The sequence below is a fragment of the Arabidopsis lyrata genome (assembly GCF_000004255.2).
Source record: "Arabidopsis lyrata subsp. lyrata unplaced genomic scaffold ARALYscaffold_8, whole genome shotgun sequence".
Classification (NCBI taxonomy): domain Eukaryota; kingdom Viridiplantae; phylum Streptophyta; class Magnoliopsida; order Brassicales; family Brassicaceae; genus Arabidopsis; species Arabidopsis lyrata.
The window spans coordinates 7,413,592-7,435,180 of NW_003302548.1; the positions used below are offsets into that span (position 1 = coordinate 7,413,592).

General features: G+C 34.9%; 5 protein-coding genes across 6 annotated transcripts; 1 reads left to right on the forward strand and 4 right to left on the reverse strand.

Annotated features, from left to right (window-relative positions):
* Positions 1 to 3,039: 3,039 nt before the first annotated feature.
* On the reverse strand, positions 3,040 to 4,650 carry LOC110225739. Its single transcript, XM_021015705.1, has 3 exons — positions 4,194 to 4,650; positions 3,255 to 3,962; positions 3,040 to 3,167 (listed from the first exon to the last, which is right to left on the reverse strand). The coding sequence occupies exons 1-3, from the start codon at positions 4,648 to 4,650 to the stop codon at positions 3,040 to 3,042; spliced, it is 1,293 nt and encodes a 430-aa protein (XP_020871364.1).
* A 3,346-nt stretch (positions 4,651 to 7,996) lies between these two features.
* Positions 7,997 to 9,720, forward strand: LOC9299890 (SKP1-like protein 1B). Its single transcript, XM_002863768.2, has 2 exons — positions 7,997 to 8,518; positions 9,334 to 9,720. The coding sequence occupies exons 1-2, from the start codon at positions 8,183 to 8,185 to the stop codon at positions 9,505 to 9,507; spliced, it is 510 nt and encodes a 169-aa protein (XP_002863814.1). The 5' UTR covers positions 7,997 to 8,182; the 3' UTR covers positions 9,508 to 9,720.
* A 64-nt stretch (positions 9,721 to 9,784) lies between these two features.
* On the reverse strand, positions 9,785 to 11,705 carry LOC9299891 (peroxidase 64). The gene is made up of 4 exons (XM_002865516.2): positions 11,125 to 11,705; positions 10,838 to 11,026; positions 10,580 to 10,742; positions 9,785 to 10,370 (listed from the first exon to the last, which is right to left on the reverse strand). Exons 1-4 carry the CDS (start codon positions 11,326 to 11,328, stop codon positions 9,973 to 9,975), a joined length of 954 nt encoding a protein of 317 aa, XP_002865562.1. The 5' UTR covers positions 11,329 to 11,705; the 3' UTR covers positions 9,785 to 9,972.
* A 910-nt stretch (positions 11,706 to 12,615) lies between these two features.
* Positions 12,616 to 17,985, reverse strand: LOC9301637 (GDSL esterase/lipase At5g42170). 2 transcript variants are annotated; one of them, XM_021015517.1, is made up of 6 exons: positions 17,292 to 17,985; positions 15,817 to 15,879; positions 15,041 to 15,171; positions 14,734 to 14,958; positions 14,367 to 14,622; positions 12,616 to 12,934 (listed from the first exon to the last, which is right to left on the reverse strand). In XM_021015517.1, exons 1-6 carry the CDS (start codon positions 17,395 to 17,397, stop codon positions 12,741 to 12,743), a joined length of 975 nt encoding a protein of 324 aa, XP_020871176.1. In that variant the 5' UTR covers positions 17,398 to 17,985; the 3' UTR covers positions 12,616 to 12,740. The 2 variants fall into 2 exon arrangements, with proteins under 2 accessions (XP_020871176.1, XP_002865563.2); XM_002865517.2 differs by lacking the exon at positions 15,817 to 15,879.
* Positions 17,986 to 18,261: 276 nt separating this feature from the next.
* LOC9301639 (prostaglandin E synthase 2) lies at positions 18,262 to 20,507 on the reverse strand. The gene is made up of 6 exons (XM_002865519.2): positions 20,058 to 20,507; positions 19,544 to 19,678; positions 19,373 to 19,451; positions 19,181 to 19,275; positions 18,792 to 18,959; positions 18,262 to 18,709 (listed from the first exon to the last, which is right to left on the reverse strand). Exons 1-6 carry the CDS (start codon positions 20,365 to 20,367, stop codon positions 18,549 to 18,551), a joined length of 948 nt encoding a protein of 315 aa, XP_002865565.1. The 5' UTR covers positions 20,368 to 20,507; the 3' UTR covers positions 18,262 to 18,548.
* Positions 20,508 to 21,589: the final 1,082 nt, after the last annotated feature.

The window sequence follows — 21,589 nt, forward strand, 5'->3', positions numbered from 1 at the left end:
CTTGACGGTAATCCCGTTCAAAGGCCTTGGAACATCATCAACTTGAAAAAGTTCTATTGCTAAAACAAATATATTCAAACTACGATTTGGCTTGATCCTATTTTGGGTACGTAGGCAGCTCGCTAAACACGAGTCCAGCTATAAAAATAAAAATACTATTCCAATAATGGAGTCTTGTTTTTAATAAGCATAGCATAAATATTATAATACGTTGCGAACAATGTATAAATAAATATTTTTAGCTAAGCAAAAACCATATCTATAAGGGTCTTGGATTACGGAATAGCTCTGCTCCTTGGCCTGCGAGGTCAACGATGCTCAGAATGCAACCCGGCATGTTTCCGTACTCCTGGAGGCCTATCTCGATCCAATCAGAAGGATGGGCTTCGAGGCGATGAAGCTCGCGAGCAATATCGAGACGACGTTTCTCTAGTTCCATTCTTCTTTTCCTAATCTCAATTTTCTCACCTTCGAGCTCGTTGTGCCGAGTGATAAGCTGAAGAAAATAAGACGTTTCGTTTAGTAATAACAAAAGAAGTCAAGACACTAGGTTGAACAATACCTTGGTAATAAACTCTTCAGCCTTGACACGATCTTGAGCTGATAATCTCTCGATTAACATGATCAGAACCTGAATGCTGGTTCCCCACCGTAATGTACGTGATTCTTCTGGTTCGCCAGTTGCTTCCGTTTTTACGAGCTCGATGTCTGACGTTCCCGAAAGATCATTGCTTATCGTTTTGAATGAGTCGGAGGGATTCTCTGGAGAATTACCTTCCTCGAACATTTTTGTAGAATTATTGTTGATAAAATTCAATAATGAACTACACCTACTTTATATTCGAAATACACTCAATCACATTTAAGAGGGTCATATGACGATTTCTTAAAATCTGAAATTACTACCTTCATGGAAAATGTAATCGAGTTAATTGCTAATTATATTCCCTAAATTAGCGTATTAAATAAGATTGAATTAAATCGATAGATTTAAAGCAAAAGGTGAAATATAATTAATGTCGTTGGGCCGCTAGCCCAATAGCATTGTTACAAACAAAAATAAATCAAAGGAATTGTTCGGTCAAAGGACTTCGTCCGATAACGATTCCAGCGAGGTGGATGATCTCGAGCAGCTTTCTGAGGATAATCCTTCGTCAGAAGATAAATCGAGGAGACCGGAAGAATGATCGATTGATTTCGCCTCCGTTTCTTCATTTTCCTCAGTTCTTAACATCGGAAATCTCCGAAACTCTGAAGAACATGAAACGAAAGAGGATCCATCGCCGGTTGCTAAGGATAGATGAGATAATTTATCCAGCACGCGGAGGAATCTTCGAAGGCAAGATGGAATAATAGCCACTATATCTAAACCTTTCCTCTCCCATTCATGCGGTTCGGCTTCGAGGCGATGGATCTCTCTTTCTATCCTCCTTATACGCTCATCAAGAGCATGGCGCCTCCTTCCGATTCTTTGTCTCTTGTCGCATAAAGCTTTATGCCTCCCGACGATCTGTTGAACAAACATCTTGTCAACTATCTAAAAAATGTGCAGTCCTTTGAAAAGAGTAAAAATTAGAAAGTAAACCTTTTCCAAGAAGTCATAACATTTGACCCTTTCTTTCCCTACCCGGAAATGGAAAAACGTAGGATGAATAACTCCCTTCGGAGAAAATTCGTCGTCGGGTTCAAACAACGGGTCCCCATTCGAGGATGTTATTCTTGAACTGGCTCTGAAAGAGGATAGCGGCATAGTCCAGTTTCTCTTACAAAAATTATGACAGTCCTTCAGAATTCTTTTAAAAGAAAAAGTATTTGGATTCTTAAAAAAAAAGTGTAACAGATTTCAAGCTCGTTTAAAACGCGGCCCAACACGTTTAAAGTCGTTTTTAGGCTATGATCGAAACCAGTGCCTGGTCATCTTTATGGCCAAAATTCTCATGAATTATAAATCTTATCCCTCGATAAAAAGCTTAAGCCGAGCTCCATCCTCGCTTCCGAGAGACCGAGGAAAAATACTTTTTAAGGTTTTTTTTTAAAAAAAAGGTAAGTGAGCCTGATCAGCTCATCTCTCACAATTCATAAAACCTCTTTGGTAGGCTAGGACTTGCAAACCTAGAATCGCATCCAAACGTTTTACTTAAAAAAAAATCATATGCAAACGCATGTACTCGATTTTGTTCTATTACATTAAGAAAACAAAATATTTCCGTCAAACGAAGTAGTTCTCATGAACTCAATAAAACAATTCTTTAAGAACGTTCCTCTACCTCTGGAGAGCCCTCACTGGGCCGAGGACCCTCACCTATCTCGAATTGAGAGGGGGAATCTCCAAATACCAAAGAAAATTGTTTCAGATCGAGAGTAGGAAGGGAAGCCGAGGATAACTCAGATTCAACTACAGCGAGTTCGGCATTAACTTCCCTCCTCTCATTCTTGAACGAAACTCTTCCATTCTCTAGTTCCCTAATCATGTCCAGATTACACTTCAGCTCGGCTCGATCGGTTTGGAGTTTAGTCCAGACTTCTTCATCTTTGATAAAGTTCATGATAGACTGAATAAGTTGCTTACCAAAGCTCCTCATCCCTTCTCGAGCGTTATGTTTGGCTTCGACGATCTCGCGAGCCCTAGTCTTAACTAAAAAGTTGGCCTTATGGCTCGCTTCTTCGGACAAAGCCATAGCCTCTTCTAACTCAGCCTTCAAGCGAAGAGCATTAGAACTCGCAGAATCCCTTTCTGCATTTGCAATTCTGAGGTGTTGCTCGTTAGCTGCCAAAGTCCTCTTCATATCTTCGAAGGACGACTCGAGGGTTTTCGCCCGCTCAAGTCGGTCAGATTGATTGAAAAGTTTAAGTTCGTCAATCTCCTTCTTAGCCTTTGCGGTCTCTTTCATCGCTTGGTGAAGAAGATTCTCATAATGGAAGATCATTCCATTAGTCTCCATAAACGCCTTCAAAGTAAAAAAAAAAAGGTCATTCAGACAAAAAAATTTTTACTTAACAAAGAAGGGGTTATTATAGTAAAAATCTAAAGTTCCGAACCTAGGATAGGTAGCAAGCTCGATTGACGTACATCTGACGGATATTCGGCCTCCAAACTAAAAAAGGGGGTAGGGATACCCCTTTCCTGGTTTGAAAACTTCGGAAGATGTCTCCAATATCTTCTCCGCCTACAAAACAAAGGAGAATAGTAGATTAATAAAACAACTGCAGTCTGTAAAGTCTTGATAAGGCTTGCATTTTAAAAAAAAACTTACCAGTTTCTGGAATCGAAGCTGGTGAAGGGTTTGGAGTACTAACGCTCAATCCTTGAGACGAAGGAACCTCCGGTTTCAATTCAGCAATCTCTTCTGGAATTACCCTGTCACTCGGAAGAGGAAGTTCAGGGTCTAAAGGTTCCGAAGAAGGTAAAACGGAATCCAGAGGGCTAGGAGCTCGTAACGGAGAACTAAATCTAACGGTTTTGAGTTTCTCGTTTGATAAAGTATCTGAATCTGGAGCCTTCCTCTTTGTGAGAGGAGAAGAAGTTACTTCTCTCTCTCTCTCTTGTGCAGAAAGGGAAATAGCGGTAGCGACTGGAGGGTCGTTAGGAATCACGGCTCCATGAGAATCCACCGCAATTGACAAAGCTGCTTCTAAAGAACCATCGTCGACCAGGAGGGTCTTCCTGTGGAAGTTTCCAACCTTGGAGATTGAAGCGATCCGTTTCTTTTTCCTAATTTCGGATAATTGGTCCTTAAGAGCTTTAGTCTCGGGAAGGATTTTTCTTTTGTCGCGAGCATTCAGGCTCGAGACATCTTTCTCTTCAGAAAGAGGATCGAGGGGGCGAGTTTGACCATTTTTGATAGCGAGCCCCGCATCATGAATACATTGAAGGGTGAAAGAATTCCAATTTGTTTCACCCTCGGAAACGATTCGAAAGAAATATAAAAAATCAACAGTTGGACGGGGACTAGTTTGGTTCCCTAAAATAAAGTGTTGAGTTAAGAATTTTCTTTCACACAATACAGTGAAAAATATTAAAGGTTGATTCTAACCAAGTTTAGACGACCAATTTGGGAGAAGAAGACCAGAAAGCCCTTGGACGGAATGAGGATTAACTCAGAAAAAGAACCAGTATTTCCTCCAAGGTCCATCATGCGAGGGCCTTCCGTCGATCAGGTTACGGTCAAAGATAGGATTCATAGAAAAAATACCCGCCGTTGTGCACTCACGAGCTCGAAATAGCCCTAAGAGTTCGCTAGTTGTAAGAGAAAACCCTGCTTCTGCCGAAACGGTCAGGGTGCTCAGGACATATCGGAGAAAGTTGGGAGCCATTTGGGGAAAAGCAATCCCCAGATGGAGGAGGTACAAAAGAAGAACTTCCGGTATGGGAAAAAATAAACCGCAACCTTTGAAATAGACTTCGTAAGCACAATAGTAACCTTCTCGCACTGTTTCCGGAGACTCGTTGGGTTTAGGGAGAGAGAATTCTATTTCCTGAGGAATGTTGCAGAGGCGACGGAGAGCGCCAAGGGAAGCATGGGTCGATTGAGACCTAAAATGCGGACCGAATTTATCTCCCCTTTGAGTGCAGACTTCGTTCCCGCTGGGGACAGGGATTCCCCGACTATCATCTTCGTTGTTTGAGACATAAACGGCTGGGAAACACATTTTTTACTAAAAGATTTTCTTTCTCTGGTTTGGTAAAAGCTTTTAGGGGTGAATGTACGTTGTAAAAGCCGTCGTTCCATTTAACCCTATTTAGCAGAAAACTACCTCGAAAATATTGGGAAGTGGGACAGTTTTCCCCGCGGTATTAATATAAAATTAGGAAATTAATGATGACGGCTGTCAGGAAAATCAAATCATTTGATTATCCGAGATCGGCGTAATAGCGTAAAACATGGAGGAATTCTATAATGTTAAAGATCTCGATTCATTAATTATTATTTACTTAAGTCTTCCAAGTCGAGCACTCAGCTCACAAGACTTGGGGGGCTAAATGTTGGGGTCGGATCCCATACATTTTTGGTAGGATCCACTTGGATCTGTCCACGTCATTATTACATAATAATCCTCTCGGAATTCAAGATATTTTATTGAACTTGACCAGTTGGGAGTTCGATTCAGTTCACTAAAAGAGTTCGATCTTTACCAGCATGGAGTTCGCTCTTATTCAACATACAGTTCGCATAGAGAAAGGCCGAAGAGAGGAGAATATTGTTCAGAGCTCGCAGTAGCATCAAAGCGCGGGAGTTCAGAGTCAACAAGAAAGAGTTCGGAAAGCCCATGTGAAGCCCAAGATAGTTCAAATTCGAGCCGTTTCGGTCAAAATTATAACTTACATGATTAATGCGGATCAATATAATTATGTACAGTGAATGACCGTATTAATCATGTTTTCTCTATAAAAACAACTTCAAACGCATGTGTTTGGGGAGAGACTTCTCATAGATTATTACACACTACTACTAAGCAATACAACATACTTTTTCTCTTTACTATTTCGCAAGGCTTTTTGCACTTCGTTCTTGTCAAGTTTCTTTACTTTCTTTTCTTGGTTAATTTCCCTTTCGAATTCTCATATTCATTTGTTGATTTTAAGAGTTTTTCTCCACTGAAATACTTAAAGATAATCGAGTGTGAATCTTATATCCACAGTGAAGGGTTACCTCACAACGATACACCATACAATCTTGAGGATTCTTCCCGTGCACGAGGACGTGCACATTGATGGGTGGGGGAAAATGTCACGATCCGTTTACTTGGGACGGTTCGTGACAGTCGTGTTGCTTTCGCGGGGCTATTCCATTGGGCAGGTGAACGTGCTTCAGTGAAGGGCGTGCATGACTCAGGTTGGAGAGTCCCTTTGGAGTTAGACAGAACAAGTCGAGTGGAGTTCGGGTATCTATCGCTGATCGAGGATCAGACTCAGAAGAGGGGATTAGGCCATCCCTGCACAAACTGGTCGTGATATGGAGTCGATCTCCTGATGAGCCCAGGGCATGGCGAAACCAATTAGAAATGGTCGATGGTAGGAAGGCTGGGTCGGAAAATATTGAGATTATCGACCGCCGCACGGTCTTCTGAGAAAAGCTTGTGACATCAAGTACGCTTAACCCTGGAGTTCTCTCAGGACAGTTGACAGAAAAGATAAGTGCACTTTGGTGACATAGGTCGTTAAATCAATTCTTTTGAACCTCTTTGCATGCACCACAATATTTCTGAAACCGCGGTGTTACATTGGTGTCCCTTAGAAGACTGCTCGTAGCTGGTGATGATGATGTCACTCCGAAGTGGTAATGATGGTACCTACACGAAAGGAGTGGTCGACATTCTCGGTTTATTTGGAGGAAGTAGAGAAGTGTAAGAAAGCGTTTACTTTCTTTTTTCTATCATTTTTCTACGACAAGTTAATGTTAGAGCGAACAAACTTCACAGAATGCCCGTGTACATCTGTATTATTTATTTGTATGTAAACAATGTTTTATCGACTTGGTTCGGAAAATAAAAAAAATATTTTGGTTTTCCTAAAAATACACTAACTAATAGGAAAAACTACAACAATTACCACTTTTTCCCAATTTTTTTCAAAATCTACCACATTCATAACTTCCTTTCAACTCCTACCAGATTTAGTATTTGAAGTTACCAATTTGCCCTCCCTATTTATCTTCCCTATTTATCTCTCCTTCCTATCTATCTTCCTACCACATTCACTTCTCTATTTATCTCTCCTCCCTCGAGACATGTGCACTTTAACCGAAAAACATTATATCTCTTGAGACTAAACAATTAACTTTCGTTTTTGTCTCCAGATCTTGTCTCCGATTGCGTCTAGATCTTGTCCCCGATTTCATCATCTTGCTTTATCATCATGAATCCCACATCTTGTCCACCAGTTGTTCTCATTTAAAGGTTTCGAATTTTATTTAGATTTTTCACCATCTATGTTGGTCCACAGATTAGTTGAGCATTATTGTCTTCATCTACCCGGATTATTGAATTTTTTTTCCTTCTATTGCAAAATAACAAAAATATCCAGTTGTCCCAGAGTAAATCCAGATCTCTAGTAGGCAAAACTACACCATCTGGCGATGGACAGTCAAGAGAATTGGATGATAAAAATCATCATGCTCAACTTGTCTCCGATCTAATTCTATTACTCATTCGATATGAACTTGTCCCCGATCTAATTGTATTACCCATTCGATCTGAACTTGTCCTCGATCTATATCTATAACCCATTCGATCTGAATTTGTCCTCGATCAAATTCTCTTACTCATTCGATCTGAACTTGTCCCCTATATAACATATTATTTATATAAAATTATATGCAATTGTAAACGTGCAACATTTATTGCAGTCTGCTTCCTCTTATTTCCACCAGTGCCAACTTGTCACTTTATCTGACACAGCAGTCTGTCACCATTAAGGGCAATTTCGTCCACAAATTTGCATGTGGCAATGAAATGTGGTAAATTTTGAAAACTGTTTCCAATTATGGTAGATTTTAAAAGCCACTTTTCAAAAAGTGGTACATTTTGCAAGTTTCTCTAACTAATAAATATTTCTTACTTAATATTTAAATTTTGTGTTTCTAAATCCCATGATTTTACCAAACCTTTTTTAGGAAAATCCAATTATACGCTTTCCTCTAATAATTATATTAATATATGTGTATTATAAATGAATAAATAATTATTTAAAATAAAATAATTAATGACAAAAAGACATCTAGAAATCTCACGAGATTATCATTCCGTCGACTTATAAAGTTGTAGAAAAAATTAGACTATATGTAGTTTGTTTCATCGGAAGAACAACCGGCGGATGCATGATGGTAGCCAAGATTCAAATTTGTGTTTTTATTGTAAAATTAAGGATGTAAAAATGAAATTTGAAATTTTGAATATTAAATATAAATTTTTTATTAATTAATATTTTTTCGGAGAAATTGAAATAATTAGTGTATTTTTTGTTTATAGAAAATTTAGTTGAAATAATTATCGAGTTAAAACAAAAAATGTTGTAAAATGAGATTTACAAGGTAAAATCGTAAAAGTAAATCGGTGGAATTGTTAGTCTCACTGGTTCAATGTGTGAACCGGCTTTAAAAACATTGATTAAACTTGGTTTTTCACATATATATCTCTCGTTTCCACAAATCTCCTCCACGTCGTTTCCAAATTCCAAAACCAAATGTCGACTGTGAGAAAAATCACTCTAAAAAGCTCCGATGGCGAAAACTTCGAAATTGACGAAGCGGTGGCACTAGAATCACAAACCATCAAGCATATGATTGAAGACGACTGTGCCGATAATGGTATCCCTCTCCCTAATGTCACCAGCAAGATCCTTTCGAAGGTGATTGAGTACTGTAAGAAACATGTCGAAGCTGCTGCGAAATCCGAAACCACCACCGAAGCTGCTGCTACTACTACCACCGTCGCGTCGGGTTCTAGTGACGAAGATCTTAAGACTTGGGATTCTGAGTTTATCAAAGTTGATCAGGGCACTCTCTTCGATCTTATCCTGGTTTGTCAAATTTATTTTACTCTGTGGTTGATTTGGTTTTCAATTTTTCTGCTGTTTCATTTCTAGGGTTTGAGATCTGGGTTTGTGATTGAGATCTAAATTTAGTGTTTGTGGGAGAGAGATAACGTTTAGGTTTTGTGTAGATCGATTTATAGTCTCTGATTTTGTATGGTTTTGAAATCTTAATTTCGATTTGAGGTCTGATTTTAGGTTCGTGGGAGAAACAAGTTTTGGGTTTTGTTTAAATGGATTTCTAATTTCTGGGTTTTAGGTTTTGTTTAGATCGATTACCAATTTCACAGTTTATACAATGTTCTTATCTGGTTGAAATCAAGAGTTTTCTTTTGAGTGTGTTGGATTTGTTTATAGCTGAAGACCACTTTTGAGTCCTTCTTTGCTTATCTTATCAAATTAGCCTTGAAACTTAGTGTCCAACAATTACATATATTAATTCAAACTCATGTTTTTTTGTTCTGTCTTAAACATTGGATAATGTTGATTTTCTTTGGGATCTGCTTGAACCATAAAGTTCCATCTTTGTTCTGAAAATTTCATGCAGCTGATGAGAAACCTTGAATCTATATTGGTTCTGTGACACATTTTATGCTGCTAACATGGCATGTTTTGTTCTGTCTTCAACGACGGTTAATGTTGATTTTCCCTGAGATTTGTTGTCATTGTTCGCTTTGTATGCGCCGCCCACTTCAATATGTTTGATTTGCTTAAACCATAAAGATCCATTTTCATTCTGAAAGCTTGAAGCAGCTAAAGAGAAAGCTTGAATCTAAAGTTGGTTTCGTTCTTACTCATTTTAGGCTGCTAACTACCTGAATATCAAGGGACTGTTGGACTTGACCTGCCAAACAGTGGCCGATATGATTAAAGGTAAAACCCCAGAAGAAATCCGCAAGACTTTCAATATCAAGAACGACTTCACGCCAGAAGAGGAAGAAGAGGTTCGCCGTGAGAATCAGTGGGCATTTGAATGAATAAAAATGAAAACCTGGTTGCTGTCTTGTCCTCGACCCCTTTGTGTCTCTCTGTCTTGTCTTTTTTCTTTGACTATATATCCATTCTGTTCTCTGTGTTGGTCCAGCTAAGTTATTGGGTCGGATGTTATGTTATGAATGTTAAAATTCAATACTTAACTACCAAACATATTGAAGTTGTTGCTCAAAAGAGAGTGTTGGTCTGGTCTTCTATTAATTCTTCAATCATTTAGATAGGTTGTGAGCACAAGTGATAAGATTTGTCTGCCTTGTCTCAAAAAAGAAAATATTTTATTACTTGTAATAAATGCCTATACAAGCACACACGAGAGGATGATAGACAATAGTGATACAAGAACCTCTGCCTTAATCTTTAGAAAGGCCCACTCACAAGTAATCAATGTGATCAGAGAAAACGAAAGATATAAATGTAGTAACTTGATGTTGGAAGCGTAGATTGTGATTCTAGCGAACCCTTCTGCAGTTAAGTCTGACCTCATTACCACTCCCACTGATACTACTCATCTTGATCATGGATTTCACAAAAGCCCTCTTGAACTCTTCGTTGGAACTCGCGTACTTTGCCACGAGTTTCTTAGTAGAGGGCACTGCGAGAAGCGCTTCGTCGGATGAGAATAGTGACTTGCCTTGAATAAGCATCTTGTAGTAGATATTGTCAAATGACGTCACGGTTCCATCCAAGGTCGATCCAGCGTTCTTCACCTTGTTATGGGCTGGACACACTCCCTCCAAGCTGGCTGCGAACGATGGGTTTAGCGTTGGATCAATCTCCTTTTGTGTATTGAAGTTATGGAGCCTATTCTGGAACGATGAGCAGTGGGCGAATCCTAGTGTGTGACCTCCTGCCATTTCATTCAACATTCCAAATTTATACCATTATAAGCATTGGAGCTATATTTGTAATTTTCCAATTACTTTTAGGATTTAGAATTTTTTTTTTTTTTTTTTTTTTTTTTCATATATCTATGTTACATCTTTTAGAATAGTATAATAAAAATATTTTAGAAATCTTTAAAAATATATTTTAAATGAGTGAGAGAATGTTGAATACCAGAGAGAACAACAAGATCATGCATAGAGAGGCCTCTTTGGCCAAAATTTTGACGTAATTGAGAAATGTTGAAAGTAGGAGCTGGTAGTTGTCTTGTTTCTATTGCCTTTGAAATTCTTCCATCTTTTCTACCTTTTGGCACTGCCCATGTTGGCCCTCCTGACTATAGTCACATCCACATAGAATATTTTAGGTGGATTGTTAATAGAATCATCAAATAAAAGTAGTATTTGGAATATGAGATGGAGAGAGACTCACGAGAGCGACAGCATCTCTTGCAGCGAGTGAAAGAATGTCGGCGCAAGAGACGATACCGGGACATTGCTCTTCTAATGCCTTCTTTGCATTGTCAATCACATAAAATGCATGTAGTGATATGTTAGGAGGTCCATCTTTCTCTGCTTTGTTCTTTCCCTTTGAGTCTAAAAGAACTGACCCATCACATCCCTTTAATGATCAAAAATATTCACCAACAACATTAATTAGAGTATAAACACATAGAAGATTGAGAGATGAAGAGAATGTAGTGTGTAAGTAGTTGTTACTCTGACGAAACAGTCGTGGAAATGCATCCTCAAAAGCGCGGCAGGGACAGTTTTGTCATTTGACATGGCTTTCTTGACTGCATTGGTGACAATGTGGTCGGCTTGTGGACATGTATGGTCGTAGTAGTGAGGACTGAGTGCTTGGACATCGAAAGTAACTACGAAGATAACCATGACAAGGAGATTGAGCATGTGTGCATTCATTTCAACAAACTTTTCGAGATTTTAATTTCTTGATTGAAAAGAAATGTATTTAGGATGAGCTTGTTGGGTTGCTTATGTGATGAAGAATGGATCAATGTTTTATAGGCATAGTTAAAGGAGTTTAAATTTTAGGAGATGGAGTTGTTAGTGAGATGATAAGGTTGTTAAGCAAATTAGGTCATGTAGACAAGACTCGTTTTGGTTGTGGTGGAGTAGAGTTGAAGAATTAATAATTTAGATTCTTGAAAATGACAAAACACAACAAAGGAAAGAAGTTCAATAGAACAAGATCGAAATTGTAACGAGTAATATCATTTGATATTGAAACTCTAAACAACTAATGTCGTTGCGGTGGAGTAGAGTTAAAGGATTGATAATATTAGATTCCTGAAAATGACTGACCAAAACAAAAGAAAAAAAAACGACTTTAGAAATATTTTATTTGTGGTACGAGAGATTTATTGTCTACGTGACAATAACGAATTTTGATGAAAGTTGATGGATTTTGACATTTGATATTACAATTCTAAACAACCAAGTCTGCTTTAAACATATTCAAACAAATAATAAGTATGTTTTTAATAATATTAAAACAACCTACCAAATACTGTCGAACAAAAAAAACATGATTGTTTTTTTTTTATTATTATTCAAGAAAAGCAAAAGCCACGGTGTCTCAAAACGGTATGTCTTTGACTCCGTTGTCCACAAAGTACAATGTTTAGTGGATGCCTTTTTCTACTTCTTCTCGTTCACGTACGTATGAATATAAATTGTACTATTTGGTTTCTTCACCGGTTTAGGTGGCAATTCCATAATTAAATCGTAAAGTAAATAATATGTATTCAAACGTGGGTTCTTTCTGATATTCTTTTGGCTTCATAACTTTTTTCTGAGCTTTTGATTTATTCAAAGCATGGACTTTTTATTTTGGAGACAACCGAGTGTCATTAATTACATCTAGAAACATTAATTTCGAGTTTTTCATGGATCATCTGATCCATATAACAAGCTAAGAGTGACAAGGTGTTCAATTATGTTAGATCAGAAACCATATAGTTGATGCTGAGATTTAACAAAGTTTGTATAATAGGTTTAACGGGAGAAACGGAGAATTTTTTATCGATCACAATATGGAGTTCGGCAATTACAGGTTTGCCTACGGACTTATAGTGGCCGTAAGTTTATTGCAAATGTAAATCGCCTTAGGAACGGAGAAGACGGATTCCATGTAGAGAAAGAGAAGATAAAAAGAGTTAACGATCGGGAAATAGCAATGGTAGATAAAGTTAATAGACGAATATTTCTTTTCGTGAAATTATTTTACGATTAATTAGTAGAAAAATGATTTAAGTTTTATGTTTTTACATACTTCAGAACAATTACTTAGAACATTATAAAAATACCTAGAATTAGACTAGTTGCTTAATGTATTTTCCTAACAACTTATCAACGATAATTTGGTAAGCTTTTTCTGTTGGATGGTAACTGTCCCAAAATATATAAGAAGATGAATTTTTGCATGTAAAAGGATTGATTTTGTTGCACAAAAAGAGTACTTCAAGTAATCCTGTTCCACAACATCCTCTGTTTGATACTTCAAATCCTATAAAAGAACAAATAATTTTTAGATAGTGAGTCACTAGTAGCTAATAAAGTTAGTATTTGGTACTAAATCTCGATGGCCAAAATATTCGAGATCCAATATAGTATTCTATAAGACATCAGAGGTATGTGAATCCAGATACAAATAGTAGATTCATGGATGTATCAAAATCGGATCCATATAAGATATCTTGAATGCCTAAATATCTATATTTGAAGCAATTATAAGCACTGGATTATGTACCCGTGCGTTGCGCGGGATTTTAATATAAAACTTTTATCAAAGCAAATTTTTGAGCATAAATATAATCTTTTGAATTTTAAAAGATTTTAGTTTTCTCATGTGCATTATCTTTCTAAAATTTTAAAACATTTCTCACACATTTCACTACAATTTCTCTCGTTATCTTCTATGATTTATTCGTCGTCTCTCGAAATCTATTCTCTATTCACCTTATACTGACTCACATATAATATATTCGACTATGAATTAGTTCTTAAGATAGATCGTCTGAATTTCCTCCTTCCTATCTTTCGATACTCTATTGTTTTTTATAAGTTGCATGATCTTTTTTATTAAAGTTAACATGAGAATATCTGGGGAAATTTTATTCATAAAGTTTTTTTTACCATGTTTTGGTGTATTTAAAATTGCCTTATAGAAAAAAAAAACTCTCATATGTAGACTCATTCCTATTTACAAACATCAGATTCAAACGTAAAATATTACACTTTATCTTGACCAACTGAAAAATATAAAATTCTCTTTTCACATATATAATTTGGCGTATATTATGATTCTACATAGTATTCTTAATATTATTTTTTCTCAAATGTGTAACATACGAACATATAAAAATTATTCTAATTTAAAAATACGTCTATTTTTTAATAAAAAATGTGTGAATTAATTTTACTTTTAATGTTTTTTGTAAGATAAAGTGTGTGAATTACTTTTATTGTAATGTTTTTGTTTTAATAATAAAGTGGAGCCCACAAAAATATAAAATATGATGACATGTATGCTGATGTGGACACTCTAGATGGAGAGAAGACTCTCCCATTATATATATAGATTAGTAAATTTAATAATATGAAGTAAGTAATGGTTATTTATGAGTTTCTTTCAAAATTATCTCTTTAATATTCTTAAAAAGAAATTTTTTTAAAACATCTAGTTAAGAATTTTTATATATCTAAGTACTATGTAATTGTAACATATTTATGTTAGTTAATTTTATATATCCATATATGAATATCTTAATTTTTGGAGCATTTCTGAAAGTTATGTTAGATGCATAAAATATTCAAAAATTCACACCATTTTTAGGTTTTCAGTAAGAAATTCACACTTTAATTTTTCTACTAGCGACATAACAAAAATAATTAAGTAACATTTTTAGTGAGAAAAAGGGAAGTGTATTCGTACTTACCATAGTTTTTAGGGTTTTCGATCATATCATTAAGAGTGTCATATACGTCAATAAACGCAATTTTGCTATCCGGCAACTCTTTTCCTAAAGCCTCCAATGTCGGAAACATCTTTACGTTGAAGTGACGAGCCACTTCGTTTAGTTTGTCTGAACATTTTCGCTTTAATCTTCCATGAACTGTTCTGGCTGCTGGTACACATCCAACTGGTACTGCACTAAATACTCCGATTCTTCGAGCTCCAAGTCCATATAACTCCTATGATACACACACATTACATTTGAATCTCAAATTGATAGTAGTGAAAAGTGAAAGTTAAATGGAAAACAATATAAATGAGGTTATGACAAAATCAAATATTTTACTTACTCTGACAAATTCAGAAGAGAAACCAGCCAAATAATCAGCATATGAAGTTCTGTTATATTTGAGTGACCGTGCCGTATATGTATGAGCAATATCATTACTGCTGGCTACCACGAGGTAAAGACTATTTTTCACTATGAAATTGGCTTTCTCTTCGCCAACTATTCCTTTTATTTTTTCTTTATACTCTTGAAAATATTTTAGTTGATCTGATAAAGATACCACTTTCTGGAACATTTCAAAAAAAAACAAATTAAAGAAAAGACTAAACAAAATATTTAGAAACTATAAAGTATATATTAACATATACCACTAGTTTAGCTGTTAATGGATCGTAACCAGAACCACCAGAAGCGAAATTTATACCCTTGAGAAGATCTTCATTTTTGAGCTTTGGATTTAAATATGCTGGTATTGCTTCTGCTATTCCTAGTCTTTCCGCTGCCATATATTTCATCAAACAAAAACCATAAGTTGTCCCGACATGTATCACGAATGCAATATCGCTCGACACATTCGATAACTAGATAAAGCATTCTATAAGAAATAGTGACACTAAAAATTACCATATTTAAGAAAAATAAAAATCAATATTAATCCAAGCAAACATAAGAGAATTTAAAATATTTTAGATGGTTTTATCCATTTCAATTTAACTATTACAGTTTAAGCGATTTTTCTATGTAATATTATTAATTTTCAACATAAACATCACAATTATCGAATGAAGTTTTAATACGCCTTCTCATATCCTCTAAGTATTGCAGGATGTGTGATCTTTTCTCGTAACATGCTAATTTTTATGTAGATAATTAATTTATCAAATATATATCTATTTTTACGTTGCATAAACGTGTGATCTATTATACTGGAGTTTTACATTATTATTTTGGGTGTTAAAAATTGATATATTCATTGACGATAATATGAAATCGACAACATTTTAAAGGTTATTTTACTAAAATTTACAGTTTGACCAATTTTTAACTAGCTAGTTGTTATTTTTATTAGCAACTTCAGCATTAGTCACTATCTAACTCTTAGAAATTCGTGACTTAAAAAATGATGAGATGAGATTATACTTACCAACAATATCAGATGGAACCCTTCCATCAGAAAATCTTCCAGTAGCAATTTTGCCTGGAAAATCTTTACCATAAGGAGGAAAGTTACATTTTAATGCTGTACGGAGGTGGTTATTGTTTCCACTATCCACTATTGAGTCTCCAAATGTTATGACACCGGGAATGGAAACATTTGGGGGTAGTTTTATTGTACCTTTTTCATAAAAAATTCTAATATATTAAAGTTTTTTAAATGACAACAATATTCGAAAATAATAATTTAACTGAAGCTGGCATTATATAAATTTAAATATTATAAAGTCAAAAGTAATGTGAAAATAAGTATTTTCCACCGAATGATTACTATTTTGGGGCTTTTGCAAAAATGACACTTTTTCAATGCCACTTTTCAAAAATACCCTTTTTAAAACCTTATAAAAATGCTCTTAAAAATATAAGATTTACCCAAATATGTATGTAATATTATTAAAACATACACAAACTACATTTCCATGTATCTAAAATCTAATAAATACTTTATAAATACCTTATAAATGCATTTTAAATACTTTTAAAAACCTTTAAAATATCTTGTAAAACCTTTGAAATTCTTTAAAATAATTTGTAAAACCTTTAAAAACACCTTATAAAACCTTATAAATACTTGGATCGAGTCTTCAAGTAGTAGTTACAATCCATAAGTACCTTATAAACCTAATAAAACTTTATAAAAATTTCAGATTTAAAAAGGGGCATTTTTGAAAATGGACATCTAAAAAGAGCATTTTTGAAAAGGGACACACCAAAGGGGTATTTTTAACAATTTCCCTACTATTTTCCAATAAATCAAAACCTAAATTAAAAAAAAATATATATATATATATATATGTAATAATTTAAAACACCTAGCGATTTTTTCATATATCGTTTTAGCTTAATTTTGATAAATATTAGTTAAAAGAATTTTAAATAACAAGGCTAAAAACAAATTTTGCCCAAAGGCCCTTTTTCATAAAAAATTCTAATATATTAAAGTTTTTTAAATGACAACAATATTTGAAAATAATAATTTAACTGAAGCTGGCATTATATAAATTTAAATATTATAAAGTCAAAAGTAATGTGAAAATAAGTATGTTCCACCGAATGATTACTATTTTCCAATAAATCAAAACCTAAATTAAAAAATTTAATATGTAATAATTTAAAACACCTAGCGATTTTTTCATATATCGTTTTAGCTTAATTTTGATAAATATTAGTTAAAAGAATTTTAAATAACAAGGCTAAAATCAAATTTTGCCCAAAGGCCCTATTCTTTGAACCGAGCGAAACTGGCTAAAAAAAAGAATTAATATCCTTGAATGAAATGACATTAGTTGACTTATACCTTCTACTAGTTCTACATTAGTTGATTTTGATAAACAAATTCTACTAATTTTTAACAGAGAACATGAATGAAACGGTGGAAGCTATTCATAAAATTTGTACATATACCTTCTACTTTGGCTTCTGATGCGTTGGTTTCAGTATTTTGATCTAAAGTGTTCCTGCTACCTTCTACCACTACAAGCAAAAAGATTATATACACCAAACGTGACATTACAGAATAAGAATATTTTTATTTGATATAAAAAAAATTGATCAGTAAAATGTATATATATTTGTTTTTTGTTTTTTGTTTTTTTTTGGTTTTTGTTTTTTATATGGAAGAAAAAAATTCCTAGAAAAATGATGAGTGAAGACCCGAAGGAGATTGAATGATGAAACATGTTTATGTTTATATAGTGATGAGATTTTTCGAAAAATAGAATGCCAAATTTTTGGCACTACCACATGTTCACTAATTGCATGCCTATCCGTCTAATTGTGCCGATTATTTTGCCTAATGCTTGTGTTTGACATTCATTTTCAAAACGATGATGTAAGCCCTGTTCTTTTGTACGTCGCCGGCGACAGCATGTACCGACAGACAAATGCTTTTCTTTCTCTATCTTTTGTCGCTGTCATTTTATTTCGAGAGAGTTTCTTCCTCAAAAATTATGTTGCTGGTGTCGCCATTTGTTTTTGGAGACGAGTTTAAGCGAAAGCAAGCGACTCCATCGACGACTGGATGCTCTTTGTCTCTGACTCTCTGACCTGATAACATAACGCTGCTTTGAAAGAATATTAAAAATGGAGGGGTTTTGTAAATTTGTCTCTCAACTGTGTCGCTGGCGACTCATAAAAAGAACAGGCTCGTAATCTACAAAATCTTCCCGTATGTTGGTCAAATTTAGAGACGTCAAAAATCATTGCTCGATTGTTAGTTTAGAATTTCTTTATATCACATGAAATTTATCCAAACAGTGCAATTAAAAGAAAAAAATACTTCACGTTTCAATAATTGGGTTTGTGCGTGTATTTGGAGAAGTAAACTAATTCCACCAATAGGAGATAATTACCAACCCACTAGTTTATTTTTGTCTTTGTATAAACATAAAAATTTAATCAATAGAAAACAGAAATCAAACGATCAGTGATTCTTTCTAAATATGAAAGAAATCAAAGAAAGGACTCTTTAGCAATAGCAACAGGGCCAAACCAAGTCTGTCACAGTATCCAAAATCCCCCATTAACAAGAAGTTATGCTTATTACCTTTAGTTTCTTTGTTTCCTTCTCTAGCCCTAAAACTTAAAAATATTGTTACGCCGTGAAATCAGCGATACATTATGCAATTCATATTTTCACTAGAGATAAAGAGCAACGACCCTTTATTCTTTGATTCTTGCAGGCTCTCCGACTGTGTTCTCCATTCGAGAATACCATTCACCTATGCGTGTGTTGTCCACCATATCCTTACCTGATCTAAGGTATCTTATTGGCCTCAGAACACCGAATACAGCGAGATCGGCCAAGTTTGGTTTTGACCCACCTGATAATCAGAAACTACAATCATGGGCCAATCAAGAAAGTGGGGGGACTAGATTCAGTTTAATATTGGAAGTTAGACATACCGAGGTATGGACGCTCTTTCAAGGCATCGACCCATGTCTCCGCAGCATCATAAAGAGCCGCACGTTCATCTGTAATGTTATATTTTTTCTTCAATTTCTTTGACACAAAGTACATTGCCGTTGCTCCTGCATACTTTGCCACTAATCTTTCAGTGAAACTGAAATTCCCTGCACAGGGCACAACATTACGACTTAGACAAGATATACACTCCTCCTGCAAAAGCTTTCTCTAGATGTATATTGACGTGTAAAGGTTCCCAAAACTGGGATTCCCACGGACTCATCCAGGTAAAATGCTAACCCACACAAATCTTACAAAAGGATATAAAAACAAAATGAGTATATAAAGAAGGGGCAAAAGTAAGAAGTAAAGTAGACTATAACCATACCATGTGTGGTGATGTAATCAAAGGACTCAAGAGCCTCTGAAGTATTCCTGTAAATGTTTGGTGACAAAAGATGCACAAGATGATTGTCCACCCACCTAAAACAGGTAGATACATAATCAGCCTCAGGTCTGTAATGTCACAAACCTTAAATTAGAACCAGTATCTGTCACTAAATTAAAAAAACGGTCATACTTGCGCCATTTAGTCTCTTCATCATCTTCAGACTTAGAAATTTCAGGGTGCATCTTTTGGAATAAGCTATCGATTATCACTGCATCATACAACCAAAGATTACTCAACTAAGCTAATACACATTTGTTTCAGAAAGAAGAATACAGGTTAGAGACAGAACATGGGACAAACCTGAAGAATCAACCATTTGTTCACCATCTACAGTAAGAATAGGCACCTTCTTATAATCAGACCATTTGATTTCTTTCTTACTGATAGGATTCACTTCAACAATCTTGTATGGAATCTTGTTGTAATCCAAGAACGCTACAAACGATAAACAATCGCCCAAATATCATACCAGTAAGAACCGGTTAATCATCAATATCTTACTAAATCACAGATTCAAAGCCACCACTCTGCCTTCATATCAAGAACTTAGAGAATATTTGAGGCACTCTAGCTAATTTAGGAGGAGCCTTTGACATGACATTTGCACTGATTATCCTATTTTCAGCAGAAGTATCAAATTCGTAATTTCTAACAATACTCAAATTTGTCTAACTATGTTCAACCTCTAACCATAACATTCTAAGCAAGAATCAATGAGTTAAAGAACCATTTTCCCCAAGATTGAATCATGAATAGCAAAATGTTCAAAATCTGATCAGATCCAGCAATTTCGAGATTAGCGTGATAAGATTACCTTTAACCTTATTGCAGAAAGGGCAAGCCTCGTACTGATACAGAACAACTTCTTTAGGATTAAACTTCTGAGCCATTTCCTTAGCGTGAACTTCTTGACCAAGAGACGATGCAGCAGCGGCAGAGAAAAACACAATCCCAGCGACTCCGCCGGCAAAAGACGGCGTTGATATCTCTGGAAGACCACCGAATCTTCGGGAGATTGGTTCGGAGGAAGAAATCGTTGTAATCGCCATTGTTTGAGAGAGACGTGGATTGATGGCGACGGAGGATGAGATTGTGCGAGCAGCAAGTCCGGTGACTCTCCTCATAGCTTGTGGCGGAAGAAGGAAGAAGATGAGATCTGAATCGAGATTTTGAGTTTTGAAGGCGTTTGGTTTTTGTTTATTCAACGAAAGGGTTCTTAGGGTTTAAGCTGTGTCCACGATTAAACTTCCAGAGCCTTTTAGATTATTCGTAGGGCTGTTTGCGAAAATACTTTTTTTGTTTTTTTTTTTTTCTACGGGAAAAACCTCTTAATGTATAAAATATATATATTTTACAAATTTTAGGGGATTCGGGATTGTATGGCTTTTGCATTTAATTTATTGATAAATTTATATGGAATTAGAAACTTTTACTATCAAAATTAGCCATGTGGATTTTAAAATAACATTTTTTATAGCATGTTAATTTTAGAAATGAAAAAATTCAATAATATTCCTCCTTAGCTTTTCTATGAATTATTTAAATATTTTCAAAAGTTAAAAAATCATGGAAGAATAACTCAGACACTTTTACCAAACAAATTATTATTCATATCCCTATATATTAATTAAGAAATACTTTTGAAAAAAAAAATATTATTCTCAAGTGTTATTAACAAAACTGTTATGGTAACTTGTCGCTCTCAGCGAGATTCTTAGTCTATTTAAATAATTACACAATTTTTACTAGAATACTAGATACAGGACCCGTGCCTTGTGCGGGAGGAGGTTGATGGTCACAATTTTCTATATAAATAAAGAAATTGTTCAATCTTTAAAAAGGTGAATATTTTGTGTCTTTCAATAAATTTCTTTATATACGTATAAATCAGTGTTTTTACGTCCGACCCGAACCGTCCGGTATGTTTAGTTAACCTGCGACTCGTACATATCTCCGGTTTAGGTTTAGTGCTAATGTCCGTTAAAAGTTAGGATGTTAGATTTTTTTGTGTATTCACTATTTAGTTATTTTTAGAACTTTTTCAGTTTTTCATATTCACTATCCTACTATCTTAGTATATTTTATGGTTTTAGTAGGATTAAAAATATTTAATCATGTTACTATTATTGTTAGACTTCATATTTTATAAAACATGATATGATTATTTTTAATTTTAATTTTTATATTTATAAAACTATATAATCTCTACAAATTTTAAATAAATAAAATAATAATCAATTGACCCGTGTTTGAACCCGGTTAACCTAGTGACATAGAAAGAAATCTGCTTCATTGTTTGGATCGGATTTAAAAACATTGATACAAATGTGTAAAAGAAATTGCATG

Coding starts and splice junctions, on each gene's coding strand:
- LOC110225739 (XM_021015705.1), bottom strand. CDS start 4,650: ATGTGTTTCCCAGCCGTTTATGTCTCAAACAACGAAGATGATAGTCGG. Junction 3,963..4,193: donor TCGTGAGTGCACAACGGCGG/GTATTTTTTCTA, acceptor ACTTTATTTTAG/GGAACCAAACTAGTCCCCGT. Junction 3,168..3,254: donor AGCTTCGATTCCAGAAACTG/GTAAGTTTTTTT, acceptor TTTGTTTTGTAG/GCGGAGAAGATATTGGAGAC.
- LOC9299890 (XM_002863768.2), top strand. CDS start 8,183: ATGTCGACTGTGAGAAAAATCACTCTAAAAAGCTCCGATGGCGAAAAC. Junction 8,519..9,333: donor CTCTCTTCGATCTTATCCTG/GTTTGTCAAATT, acceptor TACTCATTTTAG/GCTGCTAACTACCTGAATAT.
- LOC9299891 (XM_002865516.2), bottom strand. CDS start 11,328: ATGAATGCACACATGCTCAATCTCCTTGTCATGGTTATCTTCGTAGTT. Junction 11,027..11,124: donor TCCACGACTGTTTCGTCAGA/GTAACAACTACT, acceptor TGATCATTAAAG/GGATGTGATGGGTCAGTTCT. Junction 10,371..10,579: donor TGATCTTGTTGTTCTCTCTG/GTATTCAACATT, acceptor ATGAAATGGCAG/GAGGTCACACACTAGGATTC.
- LOC9301637 (XM_021015517.1), bottom strand. CDS start 17,397: ATGTCACGTTTGGTGTATATAATCTTTTTGCTTGTAGTGGTAGAAGGT. Junction 14,959..15,040: donor CATTAACAGCTAAACTAGTG/GTATATGTTAAT, acceptor GAAATGTTCCAG/AAAGTGGTATCTTTATCAGA. Junction 14,623..14,733: donor TCTCTTCTGAATTTGTCAGA/GTAAGTAAAATA, acceptor TGTGTATCATAG/GAGTTATATGGACTTGGAGC.
- LOC9301639 (XM_002865519.2), bottom strand. CDS start 20,367: ATGAGGAGAGTCACCGGACTTGCTGCTCGCACAATCTCATCCTCCGTC. Junction 19,452..19,543: donor ACAAATGGTTGATTCTTCAG/GTTTGTCCCATG, acceptor TGTATGATGCAG/TGATAATCGATAGCTTATTC. Junction 18,710..18,791: donor GAAAGAGCGTCCATACCTCG/GTATGTCTAACT, acceptor TCTGATTATCAG/GTGGGTCAAAACCAAACTTG.